Raw genomic sequence first — 18,755 nt, forward strand, 5'->3', positions numbered from 1 at the left:
AATAATTATAATAATAATAATAATAATAAAAAGCATCTGGAACCAGCTCAGAAGATTTCTAATGCTTTTCAGCTTGACTGACTTGGAGTGCATTGACCACACCGTTTATATTTTCTTCAGGTACCTGCAAGAAAACAAAAGGAAAGGTCATGCTCTAGCAAAAGCCAGGCAGGGATGATGAAGAAAGGAGAGACAGGAGACGGAGCCAGGAGAGTCCCAAGGAGGCCGGTGCTGTGCACTCCTGACCTCCACGGAGAAAGGGCTCCGACTACAAGAGACACCCTCTGGTTCAAAAGCGCTAACCCATGGTACTGAGGAGCAAACACAGTGATAGACCTGACTGTTTGCTCTCTGTATGGTGGCTGCCGTGGGGAGGCAACTGGTTTGGGGTTTTCCTTCTCCTCTTCCTCCTCCTCTCCCCTCCTTCCCCTTCCTTTTGTTGGCAAAGCATTTGTACGCCAGGAGCTCATTCATGCGAGGTGCCTGTGCTGATGGATCTGTAACTCCCTGAGGCTCCCTGGGGCATCCTACAAGTTTGGGACGCCTAAGTGTGGGTGGGGACACGACGTGCCCCCACGGACTGGGGAACGTGTCCATCAAAAGAAGCAGAGAACTGCTAGTCTGCTTGTGGTGGAGGTCCCAGATGGTGTGGCACAGCACCTGAGCTTTCTTATCCGGTCTTGTGATGAGACTTAACCACAGAAATCCACACACAAAATTATTAGTGGGTGTCTTTTCACACTTCCTGCAGGAAAACACTCCTGTAACAGAAGACGCAAAAGATCTCAGAGTGACTGTCATTGGTAGAAAAAGGTATCGCAAGTGAAGTGACGTCAGGCAGAAAAGAGGCATCTGACCATTACACAAACCTGAGAATGACGCTCGGAGGACAGGCAGCCAACGGCTCTTGGGAAGTGGCAAGGGAACTAAGGGACAAATAAACTATCTGTGAGCTGCTGCAAGAAGCCCAAATAACGCACGTTAAGTAAACTGAAGAAGGCACTGTCTCCTCTGCGAGGTATTCGAGTTCTTAGCCAGGAGGACAATCCCTGGATTCACCAGACACCCTCCAGAGTTCAGACAGTGGAAAGGAAATATGACTGGACTGGGATTTTCTGCAAGGCTTTTAACAAAACTGGGGAAAAAAACCCCTGAGATATAACAAGAAAAATGTTCGGTTTTCCAAAGGGCAGATGGAATAGGAGCGGCTAACTCTGACGATGTGTGAATCAAAGTCAGCTGGGAAAGGAAGAAAATAATCTTAAAACAACCATATAGGGAATTCTTCTGGGCTAGGAAGAAAAACCCAGCACGCCCCCACCCAGGGAACAGGACTTTGAGACAGGACTCTCCACTGCCCCCTCCATCATTTTTCCCCGTACACTGAACACTGCAGTGGAAGAAGCTGTGCAACTCTTTGCCTCTCCAGAAGATAATGAGGAAAGACACAGGAATCAATTTCGCAAACCCCATTTTCTTAGCCAGGCCCAGCAGATGATCAGCGGGTCTCTCATGTGCTCCTTCAGCGCAGGACTGAAACAGGAGGAACAGAACTGGCCAGTCATTGCCAACTGGCTTTGACCTGCATGGCCCCCCCTCCTCACTCAAACACAACGGGCTGATCCTGCCTTCACTGCAAAATGCTTGACTCCTTTAACGTCAAGGAGATGCTACCAATCGTACCACAAATGCTTGGGATGGATTTTCTCCTGGACAGATGTGAGAACAGTTTTGATTTGCAGGACACGCTGTAGTTTGTCACCAGTGGAAGTTTTACCCCTTAGAAAAGACCCCTGTCCCAGGGCAGCTGGTGCAGCCTGTTCACTCACTGGCTAGAGGGCAAATCAAAGCATCTACCACGAAGGGAAAAGTAAACCTTGAAACTACATCCCAGAAATAGCTTCAGCCTCATCAGATGCAAAATGCTGGTGAAGAAGAGCAGGACACCTCTGAGCGTGAGGCAGCGCGAGCAGAGCACCTGGAGAAGAGACTCTTCTCACTTGCTCTCTCTAGAGGGAGCTGGAAACCATAGTTCTCTCCAGCCCGACCTTACGCCACCCAGGGGACACACCAGAGACCTGGAGGTTTCCCAAAGGTTTTCCTCTCAAACCCGGGTCCTGATTTTCAGGGCAAGCTTCTACAGGTATAGCACTGCAGGAAGACCTGAGCATTAACGCCCAGGTCATATAAAAAATTAAGCAACAAAACCCACCTTAAGATGCACAGAAGAAAAAGATCAGGTCAAAGAGGACCATAAGCTTTTACAAAGCCTCTGAACTGTTGACAACAAGTAATGAACAACCTTAAATAATGAAAGGGAAGGTGTAGAGAGAGGATTCGAGATGCACTTAGACCTTGGGAAACGTCACTAGTAGAAGTCAAGGTGTCTGGGCAGCAAAGGTGGGGAAAACATGATAAAATCTAGGTCAGAGTCTTGGCCAACAAAACCAGCAAGCACCGAGGCCAACCACCCCACCCGGGGCACAGTCGAGCTAGGAAGGAGGGCTTGAAATGCTCCTTCCAGGTGGTGGGAAGATTTGACAGCTAGAATAGCACTGTCCACCGAACAAAAAGAGAGCAGTGAGCAGCAAGAACGCCACACTCTGGATTGGAGCACGAAGATCTGCAGACCTTCACACATGGCCCAAATCACACTCTGCAGGGATCCGCCGGGCTCAGCCGCCGCAGGGCGGGATGCTCAGAAAAGGTGGAGCTGCCTGCAGAGTCATCCCGATTGCATGGCACAAGTTTTCAGTGAAATATCTCGCTTAAGCGACGGGGCTGAGCTCTCCAGACACCGCCTGACAACCGGGAGCGCTCTGCACCTTGTGCTCTGCCCAGAAAACATGCAGCTGGGGCCACAGCGACAGGCAGGACAGGAAGGCAAAGCTTAGAGTATTGATTTTAAAACGGTGTTTTATTAGCTTATCTTATCAGCACAGTTAATATTCAAGAAAATAAGACAAGCATATATAACACTTGGACCTTGCTATCTGGAATAATATTTACTTTTCCTCTTTTACACACATGACCTATAGGCTGCCAACGGTTCACACCAACTGTGAAAAACTGAAGTAATTAGCTGAAAAAAGCCCGCCTTGAACTCACTGGAGCTTTTACAGGTCAAAAGTAGGGCCTGAGCCGTGAATTTACAGAGATGAAAGGAGCAGTATAATGGAATAAAGGGCATGTTTAAGAACAAACTCCAGAAAGCACAAAGCAGCTGAGTTTTCTTGGTTTTGCTAGTGCACGGCTGCTGACTCCCCTCCTCAGGACCGGGGCAGTGGGCTCCAAGGCACACGCCACCCTAGCTGTGGCTACGGGCTTAGCAATTCCCCCTTTTCAGGGAAATACCTCTTTTTTTTTTGTTTGGTTTTTTTTGTTTTTGAGGGTGTCCTGTATGGCCAAAGGAAGAGCAGAGGGAGGCCTAGAAGGCAAAATATCTGCCGGTATGGAGGAGAGAACGGTGCACCAGCAGCAGGGTTGTTGGTGGCTGTGCTGTAACTGCCTGTGGGCACTCAGGAGAACGAACACGGCAACACCCTCCTCTGCTTCAGAATCACCTCCCCTTGCTGTGCTGCCAAGACCATGGGAGGGTGATGCAGGGTTAATCGGGACTTAGGGCCAGGTCTCCAAAAGCAAAGGTCAGGGCCAAGCAGTACCAAGAGATGAGGGCAGGGGTCTGCTGTTAGGAGACTCTGAAAAGCTCCCCCCACACAAAGGCCCGAGAGCCTGGAGCCTCTGGAGCCTTTCCATTTGCAGGAAAATGGGAGAGGGTTTGTGGCTGTTTGTAACAAAAGATAGTGACACAGTGCGAGAGACGGCTCTGGGAGGTGGGGAAGTCTCCACCACCGCAGGTCTGTAAGGACTGAGCGCAGCCTTTTGCAAGAATGACACTCCCCACCACGCCTCTGCCCGGGGGTAGGGCTGGGCTTGGTTCAGGAGCCTCCAGCCCAGGGCAGTGACAGCCAGGAGGCTGGAGAGAGCTGTCCTGGGCTACGGCAGAGCAAAGGCACTCCCACAAACTCTCCAGATGGGAACTGATGTTCTCGTCGTGAGTTTTCTCCCAGGTGAAAGACCTCCCCTACTCCAAAGAAGTTGTCTTGATACTCACCAACGCGTGATCAAACTTGAAAGTACTGATGTAGTAGGCTGGGATGTCAGCTGCGGCCAAAGGCTCAGAAATCTGAGCGACAATTCCACATTCATCTGTGGGGGAGATAAAAATCAACCTTTGTTTCAACAGCCCCTGTCGAGTCTCGCAGAGCTCCTGGGTCTCGCCAGCTCCACGCCTACACAGGGAGGAGTTTGTCTTCACAAACTGCGATCAGAACGATCTCCGCAGTAAAACGTGCTCCTTCTCACAGAACCAGGCTCTCTGGGCCACCACGACACATTGCACGTTTCACTCCATTGCCTTCTTTTTGTTACAGAGAAATGCAAACCTCGCAAAGGCACAAAACGTTAGAACCAGGATGATTTTTAGAGGATCAAAGAAAGGCACTGAATGACGCTCAGGAAGGAGACAGCAAAACCAGGTTCATACACCCTGAACTTCCATTTCTGTCTTTAGCTGTTGCTGTCGAACGCTTGGCTCTGGATCTCTGAGAGAGGAGATGCTGATCGGCTGGTCTGCCTGGACACACGGCTCCTAGACCACAGGCCAGCGCAGCCCCTGAGCCAGGATTTCACACCAGTTTAGATGGTTCTTCAACCTGTTCGTCACAGATGAAATCTGAGTTTTGCTGGTCCCAGGTGAAGACTTCACAGTGACTCTAAGCCAACGTACTGAAACACGGTGCAGTTGGGGGACTGGCAGGTGTCCTGATGTCCCTTCAGTGACACATACCATGTGTTTCTACATATTTTGCCTCTAAGATGCATAAAGAGAAGGTGCATGAAATTTCCTTCCTGATAGTTTTAGTTGTCTGATACAGAAGTTGTGACTAAATTTAAAAGCCAGCCAAACATTTTTCAGAAATGTTTTTGAAGCCTGTATTTTGTAACTGTTTTGGGGACCATGGGAAGGAGCCCCAGTGTTTTCTGAAGATCAGGCCTTTGTTGCAGTATTCAGATCAGACTCCTTCAATTTACAGCGAGCACAAAAATAACAGGACCACTTCCGCAGCCATGAAGCATTTGCTCTGCGCTACTTCAGCCCAATATTCTTTCGAGGAGAGAAAAACTTTTGCAGCACTGGATGTGAAACAGGTCTATGAATAGGACTCCCACTTGGCTGCTACAAACTTGTGCTGCATCTACTAAAGCCCCAGAGTTGCCCCAGGACCGCACTGGAGCACAGCAGTGCCCTCTGCTCACTGATTCCAGTAATCTCAACGCGCTCCCGTGCCACCTTCCCGCCCGCTTTTTAACCAGAGACCTGCAGCCACCTCTGAAGTCCGGCAGATGAATGTGGTTTAGATGGAGCTGTCAAGCATGAGGCGCTCCCAAATGTATATTTAGAAGTCTGACTTAGCAGGTAGGAGCCAGGCTCCTCCTGTTTGAAAACCTCAGCTTGCAGAGTCATGTTCAGCTGCTGCCTCTTGAAAAGCCTCAGCAGCCTCAGATGGATTTTTCCATCATCCTTGAAGGCCCCGAGGCGACTGGCTACCTGCACACCAACTGATTCCCCAAATGTTTACCTACCGAAGCCAAGAGGCTGCCCACCAATCCGCACCATCTTCCAGAGTTCGCCAGATGCACTTGTAAACAACAAATTATTAGGAAACCTGTAAAAGAAAAGGAACACCTAACGTGGCAATTAAAACACAGCAGCGTGTCAGATCCTGCCTGCGGGGATGCTGCTGTTCCTGTGTCCCTGAGCAAGTCAACAAGAGGCAGCAGATCGATGAAACTGAGAAAGCTCAAGGCAAGCAGGACAGAGGCACCCGTGGCCCCCCCAGATATCCTGCGGTAAATCAGCGCATGGTCCTGGAAGTGGGTGTAGGCACCCAGAGAGGCCCTGGGGTCCCTGCAGAGACCCCTGTTTCTCAGCAGGGGAAGAAGACCAGTGGCTTGGGGGCAGACTGTGACAGAGGAGGAAGTGGCTGCCCAGGTACCCCAAGCACCAGGCTGTCGCTCCAGTCCTCTAGCCTCTCTTGAAGGCAGACAGAGGTTTACTCCAATTAAGGTCAAAGAAACTTGCAAGAGGGCAGTTAATAGTTTGCCAACAAGCCCCTAAGGCAGGCAAGAGTTAAACCCAAACACTGCACTGTGTGTCAAGAGCAAATCCACTGAGAGGCTCCCAAGAATTGACATGGAGGAGCTTAAGCTGCTTCCTGCTCCTTTGAGAACATCCCATGTGCTTTTTTGGGGTCCAGGAGACAAAAGCTCACCTCTGCTGGGTCTGGACATCCATGACCAAGGAGATGTAACCCTCAATCAGAGAAAAGGAGAAAAAACGAATATGTCCCGAGTCTTCGTTGCCCACCACCGAGTCTTTTACTCTGAAGAAACAGAAGAGAACAGCATTAACTGTGGCCAGAAGAGCAAACGAAGGTTTTTAAAGCAGATGTAGCCAATGTTCATACACTGACTTAGGGAAATGACACTGAGTCCTGTCACATTATACAGCTTTTCATTTTTTTGAATTTTCAGGGGGAAGAAAATGCCAGTCCCCACAATTGAAGAAACTCTCCCATCCCTCCCCCAAGCTCCTCTCGCAGGAGGCCGTGCACCAGGAGCCACAGACACCAGTGGGCAGCAGTACTACCAGCTGTACACCCTCCAGTCACTTGTGGATAAGCAGCACGTGGGTCACACAGTTGCTCTTAGATTGAACCTGAAAAGGTTCAGCTTTCCCAAACCAGTCTTTGGTCACCCTCAATCTCCTGTTTGGCTTCCATCTGTCAGGACAACCCTCCTGAGCCTGTGCAACCTCCCTCCCGACATGCAGAGCACCGCAGCGGCGTAAGGCTGCAGCAGGTCCCTGGGCATCCTGGATGAGCAATGTGAACTTGTGCCTTCAGATGCTGTCCTGGGAGCCCGCCCCCCTGCCAGGACCTACCCATTGGAGTAAAACATGACATCCATTAGGAGTGTAGCAACAGTGGGAAGGGTATCTGGATCCAGGCTGGTGACGCAGAACATATTACTCGGACTGGAAAGGGGATGAATGACAGGCCTCTGAACTGAAAGAGACATACACACACAACTATGAAGCCACGTCTGCAGCAGGTTCCTGTCCCACCAGACATGTTATCCACGTGCTGGCAGCGGCTGCAGAGAAAACTGCGAGTGTTTGCAAGGAAGTGCCCCATTGCTGAAGTCCTGCTGGCTCTCAGACATGGACTGAGGACCTCGGGACAACCTGCTCTGGCGGTGTTCTGCCCGGGGTAGAGGGAGGGACCATCCCAAGCACCCTGCTCTGCATGAGGTGCAGGTCAGCTCGCTGCTCACAGGGGCTTTCAGGCCACTGGGTGCATCCACATGAGACATGGGGTAAGCTAAAGCAGCTGTCACCACACATTGAAAAGTAGAAACGAATTCAGGCTTCCACCATTTCGAAAGCAAGGCTATGGAAGGCAGTTCTCTGGCCATGGCTGCTGGCACTACACCCTCTTTTCCCTCTTTTCTGGGGGCCTATTTTGCCATAATACCCAAAAAATTAAAACCCAGCTGCTGTGCTGGGCTCACCGTGGCCTTGATCCTGACTGCTGTTGATGTGTAAAAGCTGCACAATGGTATTCTCTGTGCATCACTCACCGCAGTACTTAAACAAGCTTTTATATAAGCCATTTTCCTTTGACACGTTGGAACACGGAAATACGGGCTACTGACAACGTTACTTTTGCAACTGAAATAAACTGTGCTTTAACCTTCTGTCCCACAAAAGGCAAAGCTTATCAGCACTGCTCAGAAAGTTAAGCACTACTCAAACCCTTAGTTGAACTGAGACAGACTCAGGCATGTGTTGAGGTAGTTTATCTTACAACAGGATAAACATGCGCCAAAACGTTGAAGGAAGGTGGGAGGCAGACTTTCACCCCCGTGCGTGATGGAGTCCAACCCCCTGGCAAGCCTGGCCCACGCTGGTCCTTACCTAGTTTTGGTTTGACAAATCCATTCGTTATTCCAAGGTCGTCGGCAGCCACTGTCTCCCCATTCACCACTCTGAGGATGGTGAACTCAGCAGCCAGCGTGTGCATCACGAAGGGCAGGTCTCGCTCACGTACCTGAAGTTGACAACAGGACTGCTCGTGATGGCACGCACCAGAAGTGAGAATACACTGCAGAGGAGGTGACGTACTCTCAGGGCTCAGAGAAGAGGACACCTCATCCCTGCTTGAGCCAGCAGGAGTGTAAGGATATTTATCATCTGGATGCGTGTCTGGAGAAGCACATTTGGTGACATCACTGCAAATACCAGTGGGATTAAGCACCAATGCTTTTAGGACTGTGGAAAGAATGTGGAGGTTTCTAAGAGAGAGATGTTTCACCTCTTTTCCAGCATCCCTTCAAGAACTCGGCACTGCCAGTTCTTCAGCCTTGTTTCCTAAGGAAATAAAGCTTATATGGCCGTACTCCGTGTGTGTGCACACGAGTGTGAGACAGAAAGACTCTCTGTCTAACCCCAAAACAACTTTGGAGCCTCTTGGTCATCATCAGCCAACCTGACAGCAGACACTATGTTCCTCTAACTCTCAGAAAAACAGTGTCTGATGGTGGGAAATGCTGCCAGTGCCTCCATTAAGGGAGAGACTGTGGTGTGAGCTCAGCACTCTCGTTAGACACCAGATAACCCAGACCAACAAATGCCTTGTCCCATGGGGAAAGCTCCTGAGATGTCAGAGAGCTTAACTACAGGGCATGGAGCTCCGGGGAAAACAAATTTTGGTCCTTCTGCAGCTTCTTACACAACTTGTTCCCGGAAATGCCATTAAAACGGCCCACTGAGCTTTCATCTGGTGGCAGGTAAGTCTGCCTGGTTCTCTCATGTCCTCTTACCAGGATGAAGTCCGTCTGATAGGTGGAGAGCATGAACACTGAGATGTTTTGGTCAGCTAGTGGTGCTATTACTGACTTGGCAATTTTGGTCACTCCGATGGGCTGGGAGCCAGAGAAACCTCCTCCACCAGACACCACGTTGAGGGCAAGCCATGTTGCATCGGCCACGCTCAAGTGTTCCGAGGAAGGGAGCTCTGCAAAGAGACACAGGGGGAGGGCAGAGGCTGGTTTTAGAGGCATGGAGAGCCAGGTCCACCATCTGGTCCATATGTGGTTAGCATAGACCCCAGTGCAAGGAATGAGATGAGCCCACTTATCCAGCCAACCTCCTGGGCTTCTCACGCTGCTTCACAGGTTGGTTCTGTGCCTCTTTTTAAATACATTGATTGCATCAACTTCCACGCAGGATTCATACAGATTGTCAAGGACAACACAGGGAACTACATGAGCCTCAGAGAATCGTTTGAATGCTGGTGACCAGCACGACTGACATTGCCACATGGAAACAGCCTGAGGTTTTGGACTTAACTCGAATCTCTTCTATCACACAATCTCTCCAAATACTTTACTCGAGCCTTTCTGGTCTCTTCTGTTTCCCTTTTCCTGCTCTAAACCCTAATTTTCTGCTCCTGGATTTGAGATGGAGGTTGACAGAGCAGCCTGGGCACTGCAGAGCAGGTACCCTGTGCATCTGCGGGCAGCTGCCTCATCTCGAAAGCAGAAGACAAGGGCTGCACAGGTCTGTAAGGGATGCGTGATGGAACATACATGGTAGAGGTTACAAGGCGATCACGGACTAAGATAATGGAAATAATTTTAAGAATAACCCCAGTTCTATTCCATTTGCTTCTAGTTTGTTGTCATTACAATCTCTAGCTAAACCATTTAATACAAATTATTAACTGTTTGAAAAAAACCTTAATGATTAATTGACCTTAATTATTAACTGTTTGAAAAAAACCTTAATGCATTAACAGCCCGTAAAACCAGTCGAGGACTCTGGAACGAAGGCACAAACTTCCCTAAGATTCTCTGGACTTTGGATTTTGGTCTGGCAAATCACAGAAACAAACAGCTCAGATCCAGACTTACAAATGCATAATCCCAGCTAAATCTACTTGGTGTAAGGAACCCTCCCTCAGAGGCAGACCCAGCCAGCAAAGACACAGCGGAGGTCCCAGCAGAAACCAACACACTTTGCGTTGAGGTTAGATGCAGCCCAGCAGTCCCAAAGCACAAATCCCCGTACTGCTGCTCTTGCAGTCAGCAGCTTGGCTGCCCGTGGGTTTGGAGATGCTTCATGTCTCCATACCCACGTTTCCTACCCTGTCCACCCACTCCGGGCTCCTCCACACAGTATCCTTTCCTTCTCCTTCAGCGAGACCTTTGGGAGCTGTTTCTGCACGGCCCCAGACACCATGTAATAAATTCCTAACCTCATCCCCCCTCCCCGAGTCCCCAGGCACTGCTGCTGTGAGACAACGACAGCGCTGAGAACCCAAAATGAACTGAATAACAAATACTGTTCATTCTGCTCTCCTCAATAACCTCAATTGTGTGTGGCATAAAAATAACCCTGAGCAAACACACTGCAAACAGTGGGGACACTGAGGGTTCTGCTGCTGCATTTTGATGTTTGGCTTCACAGCCCAATGTTTCTTTTTTACTGAATAATCAGAGCTGATGTGGAATGAAAACTAGACACCAGGGAGAGGGGGTAAGTTTGTGCATTAATCAACAGCATGTTACCTCAGAGAGACCAGTGCAAGTTCCTCACAGATAATTATTGCAGCAAAATACCACCTTCTGATCAGACAGCCCTTTGCCTCAGAAACGCATCTCCAAAACAAACCTAACTGCATCCACTGGCATGGAGAAGCTGGGGCTCAAAACAGCTGCTGCTGATCTAACAAGCAGCTGACGTGTCTTTTTCCTTTTTTCCCACCTCTGCTCCTTGCCTGGGAAATAAATAAGAAGAAGGAAAAAACCCAAAGACGTGCTCCTTCTTTGGACATGTATTTGCTCCCTGGCAGCACGGAGCAGGCAGGCGCAGGCGAGGCCACCTGCACGTCATCGCTATTTACACTTCCATTTCCCACATCCCAAAGCCATTAAAGCCGCCAGGCAACTAAATCACAGAAAGGTCAAGTGACACCTTTCCTCTGGAAACTCATACCCAAAGCCTCTCACAGGGCGGCTGCCCCAGGAGCTGCGCCAGCTGCACAGGCAGCTCCGCGTGCTCCGGGGTCCCGTGCTCACCGCCCTGTCCCACCGCCTCCCAAGTCCGCTAATGACTCACTACCAGCAGCGAGAAGAGATCGCAACTCGTTTCCCTCTATAAACAGAGTAGATGATGTTCCTGCTTTGTAGGGGTTACGTGGGCATGGCTGCGGTTCACTAAATACCAACTTCAGCAGTATTTTGGGCCAGGGATGGGATGGAAGATGCAGTATTTGATGGTGGATGGAGGCATGATCACACTCCCTCCAGCAGCAGCGGTGCTGGAAGAGCTGCTCCAAGAAGACCTCGTCCACCTCTTCCTCAGGGGGCAGGAAGGCCAATTTGTCCGTTGCATTTGTAAATGACTGGGAAGCGTTGATCATATTTGGGTTCTTCTGTTTACAAGGCCCTGCGAAGCGTGTCAGGGGCCACCGCATTTGCTTAAGTACCTGCTTCTCATAATTGAATCAACTTCGCAAAAAAAGTACAGGAAGTGACTGCAATACCAATTTTGGACACTGTTTCCACTAGGCAGCCAGGTGGAAAAGTACAGCCCAAATTTTAATGGAACAAGCCCAGGCTACAGGCTCAACAAATTCATCTAAATAGCATCAAACAGGCCACGTGGGAAGGTGCTTTGCCCAGGAAGCTGTTAAATGCAGTAAACCCAAGGAGAGCTGCAAACACCTGATGTAACATTAATGCAGACTCAGTGAGGCAGAATAAGGTAATAAATAAAGAGCAAAATGGGAAATCGCCCGTGTTTCAGCACCATCCCAACAAACCCACCATCTCCACCCCTGCTCCAGCATCCCCAGTCCCTGCCTTGCAGGATCAGTGCAGACGTCTCTCTGCTGGCTTCTCAAGATGCTCCTGCAACTGGTTTATCAGAGCGCAGGTCACTCCCGGCTTCTGATCACAAGGGCCAGCTCACCTCTGGCTGAGAAGGACCTCTAAGAGGTCAGTGACTTGGGCTCTGTTTATTACAGTCAGGGGCTTGGGCTTTGAATTTGCATTGGGGTGAAGCCTTTAGATTTCTGTATTTTTGCAGACCTGCTGCCAGGAGGAGGCACCCACGAGCAGTTCAGCTGGCCACAGGCTCCATAACCATCATTTGCTGCCCGTCATCACTGGCAAGCAGAGGAGACTCACAGCTCCAGCTGTCATTTTGTCCACGGTAGTTGGCACAGAACCCCACAGAACCCACCTCTGCAAGGTGTGATCATCCCAATAGCACAAGCACAGCTCTCATCGCACATCTGATTTTGCCTGGCAGTGCCGCGCCAGGCACCATTTGCTGGTGGGTTCCACTCCCTGCTGGCGCAGCAGTTTTCTCACACCCAAAGTTCTCCCCACTGCATGGACTCTGCAGTGCCACCAAGCAGACAGACAGATGCTGTGTGGGACATAGCACCTCTCAAGGGAGGAATTAAACAAATACCAATCCCCGCTCAAACCAAACCCAACAAACATGTTAAATAAGGTTTAGGGCATGAGTTAAACTGCTTATTCACACCACGTGTGATTTAAAAGGTCTGAGGTCTGTCCACAGCTCACTGGCCCATTTGGCAGGTACAGCTGAAGCAAAGCAGCCTCCTGGCACAAGTCATCCTGGGACATGAGGTGGTGAGTATCGTATTGGCCATAATTGACTCCGGAGCTCAAATAATCAATGCCATCTCCAGTGAGGACAACAAACGTTGGCCAAAACCCAAATAAGGATTGAATTGCTGCCGCTGGAGCACTATCAGACGCTCTAAGTACCGTGAGCTGCCGCTCCAGGCGGCACTCTAGAAACACCTTCGGGAGGATGCCAGCCAGATGATGAGCCTCCAGCTCACGGGTCTTTGCAAGCAGCCACGGTGGTCACAGAAAGCAGGGAAGGAAAATCCACTGGTTTACAGCCTTGATCAAAGCGTCAGCCGGGCAGGGTGGGTCTGCACAATGGTGGGAAAACAATGTTCTGCCTCTGTTTTCCACCCTGGGGACCCCTCCATCTCACACACCCTGAACAGCAGGAGGAAAAGCCTGGGAGAGAGTCCTCCCCCTCTGGAAGAGTACTGGAAAATGCGCAAAAAACTAAGAAAGTGCAAGACCACCAGAACTTTTTTTCCCCTTTCTGTACCTAGTTGAAACAGGCTCAAACTTCTCACAAAACGCTTACAGTCGAGGGTGGGATAACTGGAAAACGCACGGTTGCACGGCAGAAACGCATCTCACCTGCCCGCACTGAGAGCTGGACCAGGGCTGCGCAAAGCACTGCCAACAGGGACTCACCCCCTCCTCCCAAAGGACACCCTGCGAGCTGGGTTCTGCAGACCTCGGTCCATCTCATGGCGCCCAGACACCCACCTGAGGACACCTATTAGCTTTCGAGGGGAATGTAGATGTGTGACAGATTTACTGTAGTAAAACTGGGGAGAAATGAAGGCACCCAGCCGACTCCTTTCTTTGGTGTGCTATGTTGGATCGTCTCCTAAGCGCTTAGCTTCACTCAGGACACAAATTTTGGCATTATAGTGGGGCACTCTGGGTGACGTGCAATCCTTGATTTGTTCTGGAACTCTGAATGAACCAAGTGCTCATTCAGTGCATCATTACAGGACCTATGTTTTGCAACCACGACTAACTCCAAATGTTAAAAAAATAATGCAATCAAGAAATACTGTGGATTTTCTGACCAGCCTTCTGGCTTTAGATCCTTTACTCTGCTTATTTCACCTTTTATAGCCTCCCTCTGCAAAAAAAAAAAAAAAAAAAAAAAAGAAAAAAGAAAAAAACAGAGAGAAAAGGAAAAAGAAAACCCCAACATATCCCCTTTTAAACCCCCCCCTTGAAAAAAAAAAAAAAAAAAAAAAAAAAAGACAGCTAGACTCTGGCTTGTGTACCAAAGATAGAGAAAAAGGCTCCTGCAATAGCAGAACTCCAATGGTCGGGCATTAAAAATAAAAGCGCTGCCAACTGCAAAATTCATGATAAATTGGGAGAGCTGTCACCAATGCCTCTGTGTGGCAGCACAGTTTATGTATATATATTTTTAATAGGATTTTTATGTTTATTCCCACTGCCCACTGGAAGTTTTTCATTGCTCTGCAGTTTTGAAATCCCATCTTATAATGAAGTGAGGGATTATCTCAGGTCATAAAGCCTGATTCAAAGCCCGGGCGTCTTTCTGACTTCTCTGTCAGCTTTATCCCACAGCCGCAGAGGAGGGGCTGGAGAGGCAGCGCGTGCTGCCGAGAAGAGACGGTGATGGCCAACGGGGAGCTGGGATGCCCAAGGCAGGTCTCCGGCACCCACTGGTGTGGTTTCCCTGACATCTAATAAAGTGCACGTGTTTGAACCGGATGACTCCGCTCAGAAAACGTTTCAGGAACTTTTTATCCTTGAGGGCACTGTGGAAACTGGCCACATGAGCTCACACCTGAAGGGGAGAGTGGGAGGCCGATAACCACCTGAGCTGTGTTTCACGTTAGGAAATGGAGTACCCTGCTTCTTGCACTGCCAGAGAGCCCTGCGAAAGGGGATAAAGCAGGGCAAAGACGTCACTTCTCAGTGTCTACAGTGTGCCAAGACCCAAAGAGCTCTGGAACTGGTCCTGCCCCAGTGTGTGTTCCAGTCCCAGTTACTCTGGAAGCAGGAGGGTTGTTCCTGCAGGATGCCCCGTTTCTCACTTGCTCTGCTGCAAGGACACGCTCAACAACACTGTTGAGACCCCACGAGGGCAGCAAAAACTTCTTGGGGTTGTTGCAATGCAAACCATAACCTTTCAGAGATGTGAAGAGCCTTTCTTTTCGCCTCAGAACACACACACTGCCAGCTTCGCATTAGTAACTGGGAGCAAAGGCTTCTGCTGCCACACAAACTCTGAACAAGCCGCGCAGGCAGTTCGCAGAGCGGTGCGAGATGGCTGCCAGGCAGAGAGACCTTGGTGTGGGTTTGATTCGAGTGCCACTGAGCACTCCCACACCAAAGGATGTATCTACACACAAGAGCAAGGCGAGGTGAAAGCACACCGCTTGGCTCTGCGATGGGAAACACGGTGATTAGGTCCAATAAGTTAATGCTTCTGTGCACAAGAGGAGGCAGAAAATCCCTCAGCTCTGATTCAGCTGAAATCATCTCACATGCCAACGAGCCTGCTCTTGTCCTGGGAATAGGTCAGTGCACTCTCAACCAAGCAGCCTTCGCAATTTTTTCCATTTATGCTAAAGGACTGGTCAGCTGCCACCCACTTCAGAGGAGGAGATCACAGAATCACAGAACAGTCTGGGTTGGGAGGGATCTTTCAAGGTCATCCAGTCCAACCCCCTGCAGGGAGCAAGGACATCTTCAACTACAGCAGGGTGCTCAGAGCCCCAAGGGCCAACCTGACCCGGAACAGTTCCAGGGATGGGGCTTCTACCATCATTCTGGGCAACCTGGGCCAGTGATGGGTGCCAGAGGCCAGCACAGAAGACAGCCCTGCGAGCACAAGTCTCGACATGAGAAGCGCAATGCCCCCAGCACCGCATCTCTGTGCGCGCTCTGGCTCAGTCTCAGAGGCATGACCCAGCAGTGAGACATCTCAGCCAGCGGCACATCAGGGGTTTTTTAAGTGTCGGTAGCTCTAAATGTTTGTTAGATTCCAAACACTGCCAGCAAATGGGACGGCAGGTTTCTGCAGGACCACAGTGGACCATCATACTTCAATTTTTGTCTCTTTTATTGCTCGGCTTTGTGCAAGCCAAATTTGCTCCTGACAAGATGCCTGGGCACCTTGCAGGGCCAGACCCACAGCCGGGGAGAACCTCGCCATCTCTAACGGTATGCCTCTGAGTTTTTGACATTTTTCCTAGCAGAACATGTACAAACGGAGGGTTTTTTATTCCAAACTCCCTCAAGAGGGAAGCTGTGAAACCTGTTATCTCATTTTCCTATTTAGGTATTATCCCACTCACAAAACTGTCAAAAGAACATTGTTAGGTTCATAAACTCAAATGCTCTGCAGTGAGGAAATGACAGCTTGACATTTTGTATATTTAACCTCAATGTTCCTGTGCCTCAGTTTCCTATCTATAAAGGGGGTACAGAAAACCCTACTTCTGAACCTCGCTCTCAGGAAACAGCTGACCTGTTCAGCTGAGGTTTAGATAAATCTCACACTTGAAGCATTTCACACTTAATGCAAAAATCAGCACCAGGCAGACAAGCAGTATGGAAAATTTCTGCCCAAAGAGGGAGTGTGGCACAGATTTCAGTGTCTGAAAACAGGGTGAGAGTGGAAGGAACTGGGAAGTTTTGCTCTGGCCTCTTTGAGCATCTCTCCTCCACCACTGAGGGAGGAAGCTGTTGGCACTAGTGCTGTTCCAGAGATTTTAAGGTAGGCTTGAAAGGCTAAGGTCTCTCACTTTCCATCACCAAGACCATAAAAGACAAACAGAGAGAAAGAAAGAAAAAGAAAGTAAGAGGTAAGCAAACAAGAAAGCAGCCTGGGGAAAAACAAGCACCCAGAGCCTGCGAAAGTCTCACTCCCTGAGCTCTGAGCAGCACCCAGTACGGACCAGCTCTCCCACATCCACACCTCCCAGGAGTGCTCCCCAAGCAATCTGGAGCAATGCAGCTGGTTTCCCTCATTTCTCACGTGAAATTCATCCCGTACTGCTCCTTGTCTGCTGTTCCAGATTTTCTTTCAATTACAGATGAACTAAGTCTAAAGGCTGTTTATGGGTTTACGTTAGAACAAACCCCGTGTAATTTTCTCATGGTTTGCTGACAATTCAATTCAAACTTTACCCAGTGTAATAACCAGTTTGTGTGTCAAACTACTCATGTGAATAGGACAAATTACACACACAGGAATTACAGACAGCGACCCCAGGGCCCGTGTCCATCTGATGGAAACTACTGTTACTGCTCACGAGGAAGGGAATTCTCCAAGCCCTTTAACTGGAGAGAAATTACAAACACATTCATCCCACCCATCCCACCAGGGAAGGGAAGGTACAGCCGCTGCGCAGCTTCTCCACCGTTACTCATCTGCCCACATACCTGCTCCAAGTAGGAAAGATTCTGACAGGACTAGAGATGTCGTACTCAAAGATGGAGAAGTCGGTGTATTCTTACCATATATGGTAGTTACAAGATGACATCCCAGGCACAATGTCCAGGGTGATGTGGGGTAGGGACAGTTTGTCGCTGCTTCTCTGCCGATCTGGAAATCCACACATCCCTTTTGCAGCAGGTACCAAAGGGATCCTCACTTCTGCTGATGTGGACACAGCCTACGTGCATTTTGAGGAATCAGCTGAGGTACATGCTGAGGGTGGCACCTCCCCGGGCAGTTCACTAGCCCGTCTGTTAAAACCAGCAGATGTGGCAATGTATTTACACTAGTTACAGAGCTTGGGAAGGAGCATGTGCTAATTAAAATTATTCTTTCTGCTCAGCACGCCCTCAGCTGCATTTGTACAGAGCAGAGATGACGCCATGTGGCTGACTGATCTATTTACACCTCCAGAGTCCCCTGTTCATCCCTATCCCTGTTTCCCAATTAAGGGTGTAGACAGAAATCTGGGCTGGTTCCAGCAATCAAATACGCCTGGCACAGCACTGGGACTGAGGAGATACACCAGTGACTTTTACCCAACATCAGCTGTTCAGCATCTTTCTGCTGCCTGAAAACAGGCAAGCAGAGGAACCTGAACAGCCCTTTCCTGGGGAAGAGCTAAAATAAAGAGAATATTGATGATGGAGCTTGTTGTGAATGCAAAAATCCAGCAAAAGCTGGGCTAAAACCGCTGCTTTTCCTGCCTTGAGGAAGCAGGGGCAAGAAGAGCACTGTGTTCAGAAACGCACCCAGCCTGGGCAGCCTCTGGGTCTCTGGCCCCCACGTTACATGTTCCTGGCAGCAGCAGGGTGGACAGCCCATGATGCACATGCCCTGGGCACTCACCAGGTCCAACCCAGCACTGCTGCTTAACTCAGGCTTGACCAGAACTGGAGTGCAAAGCCCAGCCACGCTCTCTCGCCCCACACAGCCCCAGCCAGCTGCAAGCCCACGTCCCCCACTGTGAGGAAGGTACCGTTTTATTTGCAAAGACGTCTCCCATACCTGTTAAAAGAGAAGGCCTGGCTGAGCACGAGTGAGCTAATAATAATCATGGCACTGCAGACAGAGAAAAGAAAGCTTCCAGAAGATGTGCCTTTGCTATCAGCACCTTCGGGGCTTTTGCTGGCTCCCCAGCTGGTCCCAGTCACTGAAATACCAGTGGCTGCTAGAGTGATTTTAACACTTTGCTCTTTTCTTGCAGGGATGGGGCTGTGTCTCTGCACCCCAGGCCTCTGTTGGCTTGGGCTACATCTCTGCCACGTGCTGATACAGATGGAGAAAGCAGAGCCAGAGTTAAAGAGCAGCTGACCTCTGAGGTGGTGAAGAAGAAGAGCTGGGGATGAAGCTCTCCCGCTGCACTCTGCCCTGCTGCTTCAGACCCAAAAGATCTAGATGTTGGCAGATGCCCTTCCAAGCTGGAGATGAGGGTCCCTTCCTCCAGGCCTGTGGATGAGGCGTTTGCACTTGGTTATAACGGGAGCTGCCTATGGCAGGGATC

The 18,755-nt window shown here is 49.8% G+C and overlaps 1 protein-coding gene across 1 annotated transcript in view; it reads right to left on the bottom strand.

Annotated features, from left to right (window-relative positions):
* Position 1: 1 nt before the first annotated feature.
* LOC104495825 (GATS-like protein 1) overlaps positions 2-18,755 on the bottom strand; it is a 29,348-nt gene continuing 10,594 nt past the window's right edge. Inside the window, exons 2-8 of the mRNA XM_010138853.1 lie at positions 8,947-9,140; positions 8,042-8,174; positions 7,007-7,130; positions 6,336-6,446; positions 5,647-5,729; positions 4,115-4,209; positions 2-124 (exon numbers count right to left, since the gene is read on the bottom strand). Of these exons, the coding sequence (XP_010137155.1) occupies positions 59-124; positions 4,115-4,209; positions 5,647-5,729; positions 6,336-6,446; positions 7,007-7,130; positions 8,042-8,174; positions 8,947-9,140 (806 nt within the window). The 3' untranslated portion in view covers positions 2-58. The remainder of the gene's footprint in view (positions 125-4,114; positions 4,210-5,646; positions 5,730-6,335; positions 6,447-7,006; positions 7,131-8,041; positions 8,175-8,946; positions 9,141-18,755) is intronic.

The sequence above is a fragment of the Buceros rhinoceros genome, unplaced genomic scaffold (genome assembly GCF_000710305.1).
Source record: "Buceros rhinoceros silvestris isolate BGI_N320 unplaced genomic scaffold, ASM71030v1 scaffold9376, whole genome shotgun sequence".
NCBI classification, from domain to species: Eukaryota; Metazoa; Chordata; class Aves; order Bucerotiformes; family Bucerotidae; genus Buceros; species Buceros rhinoceros.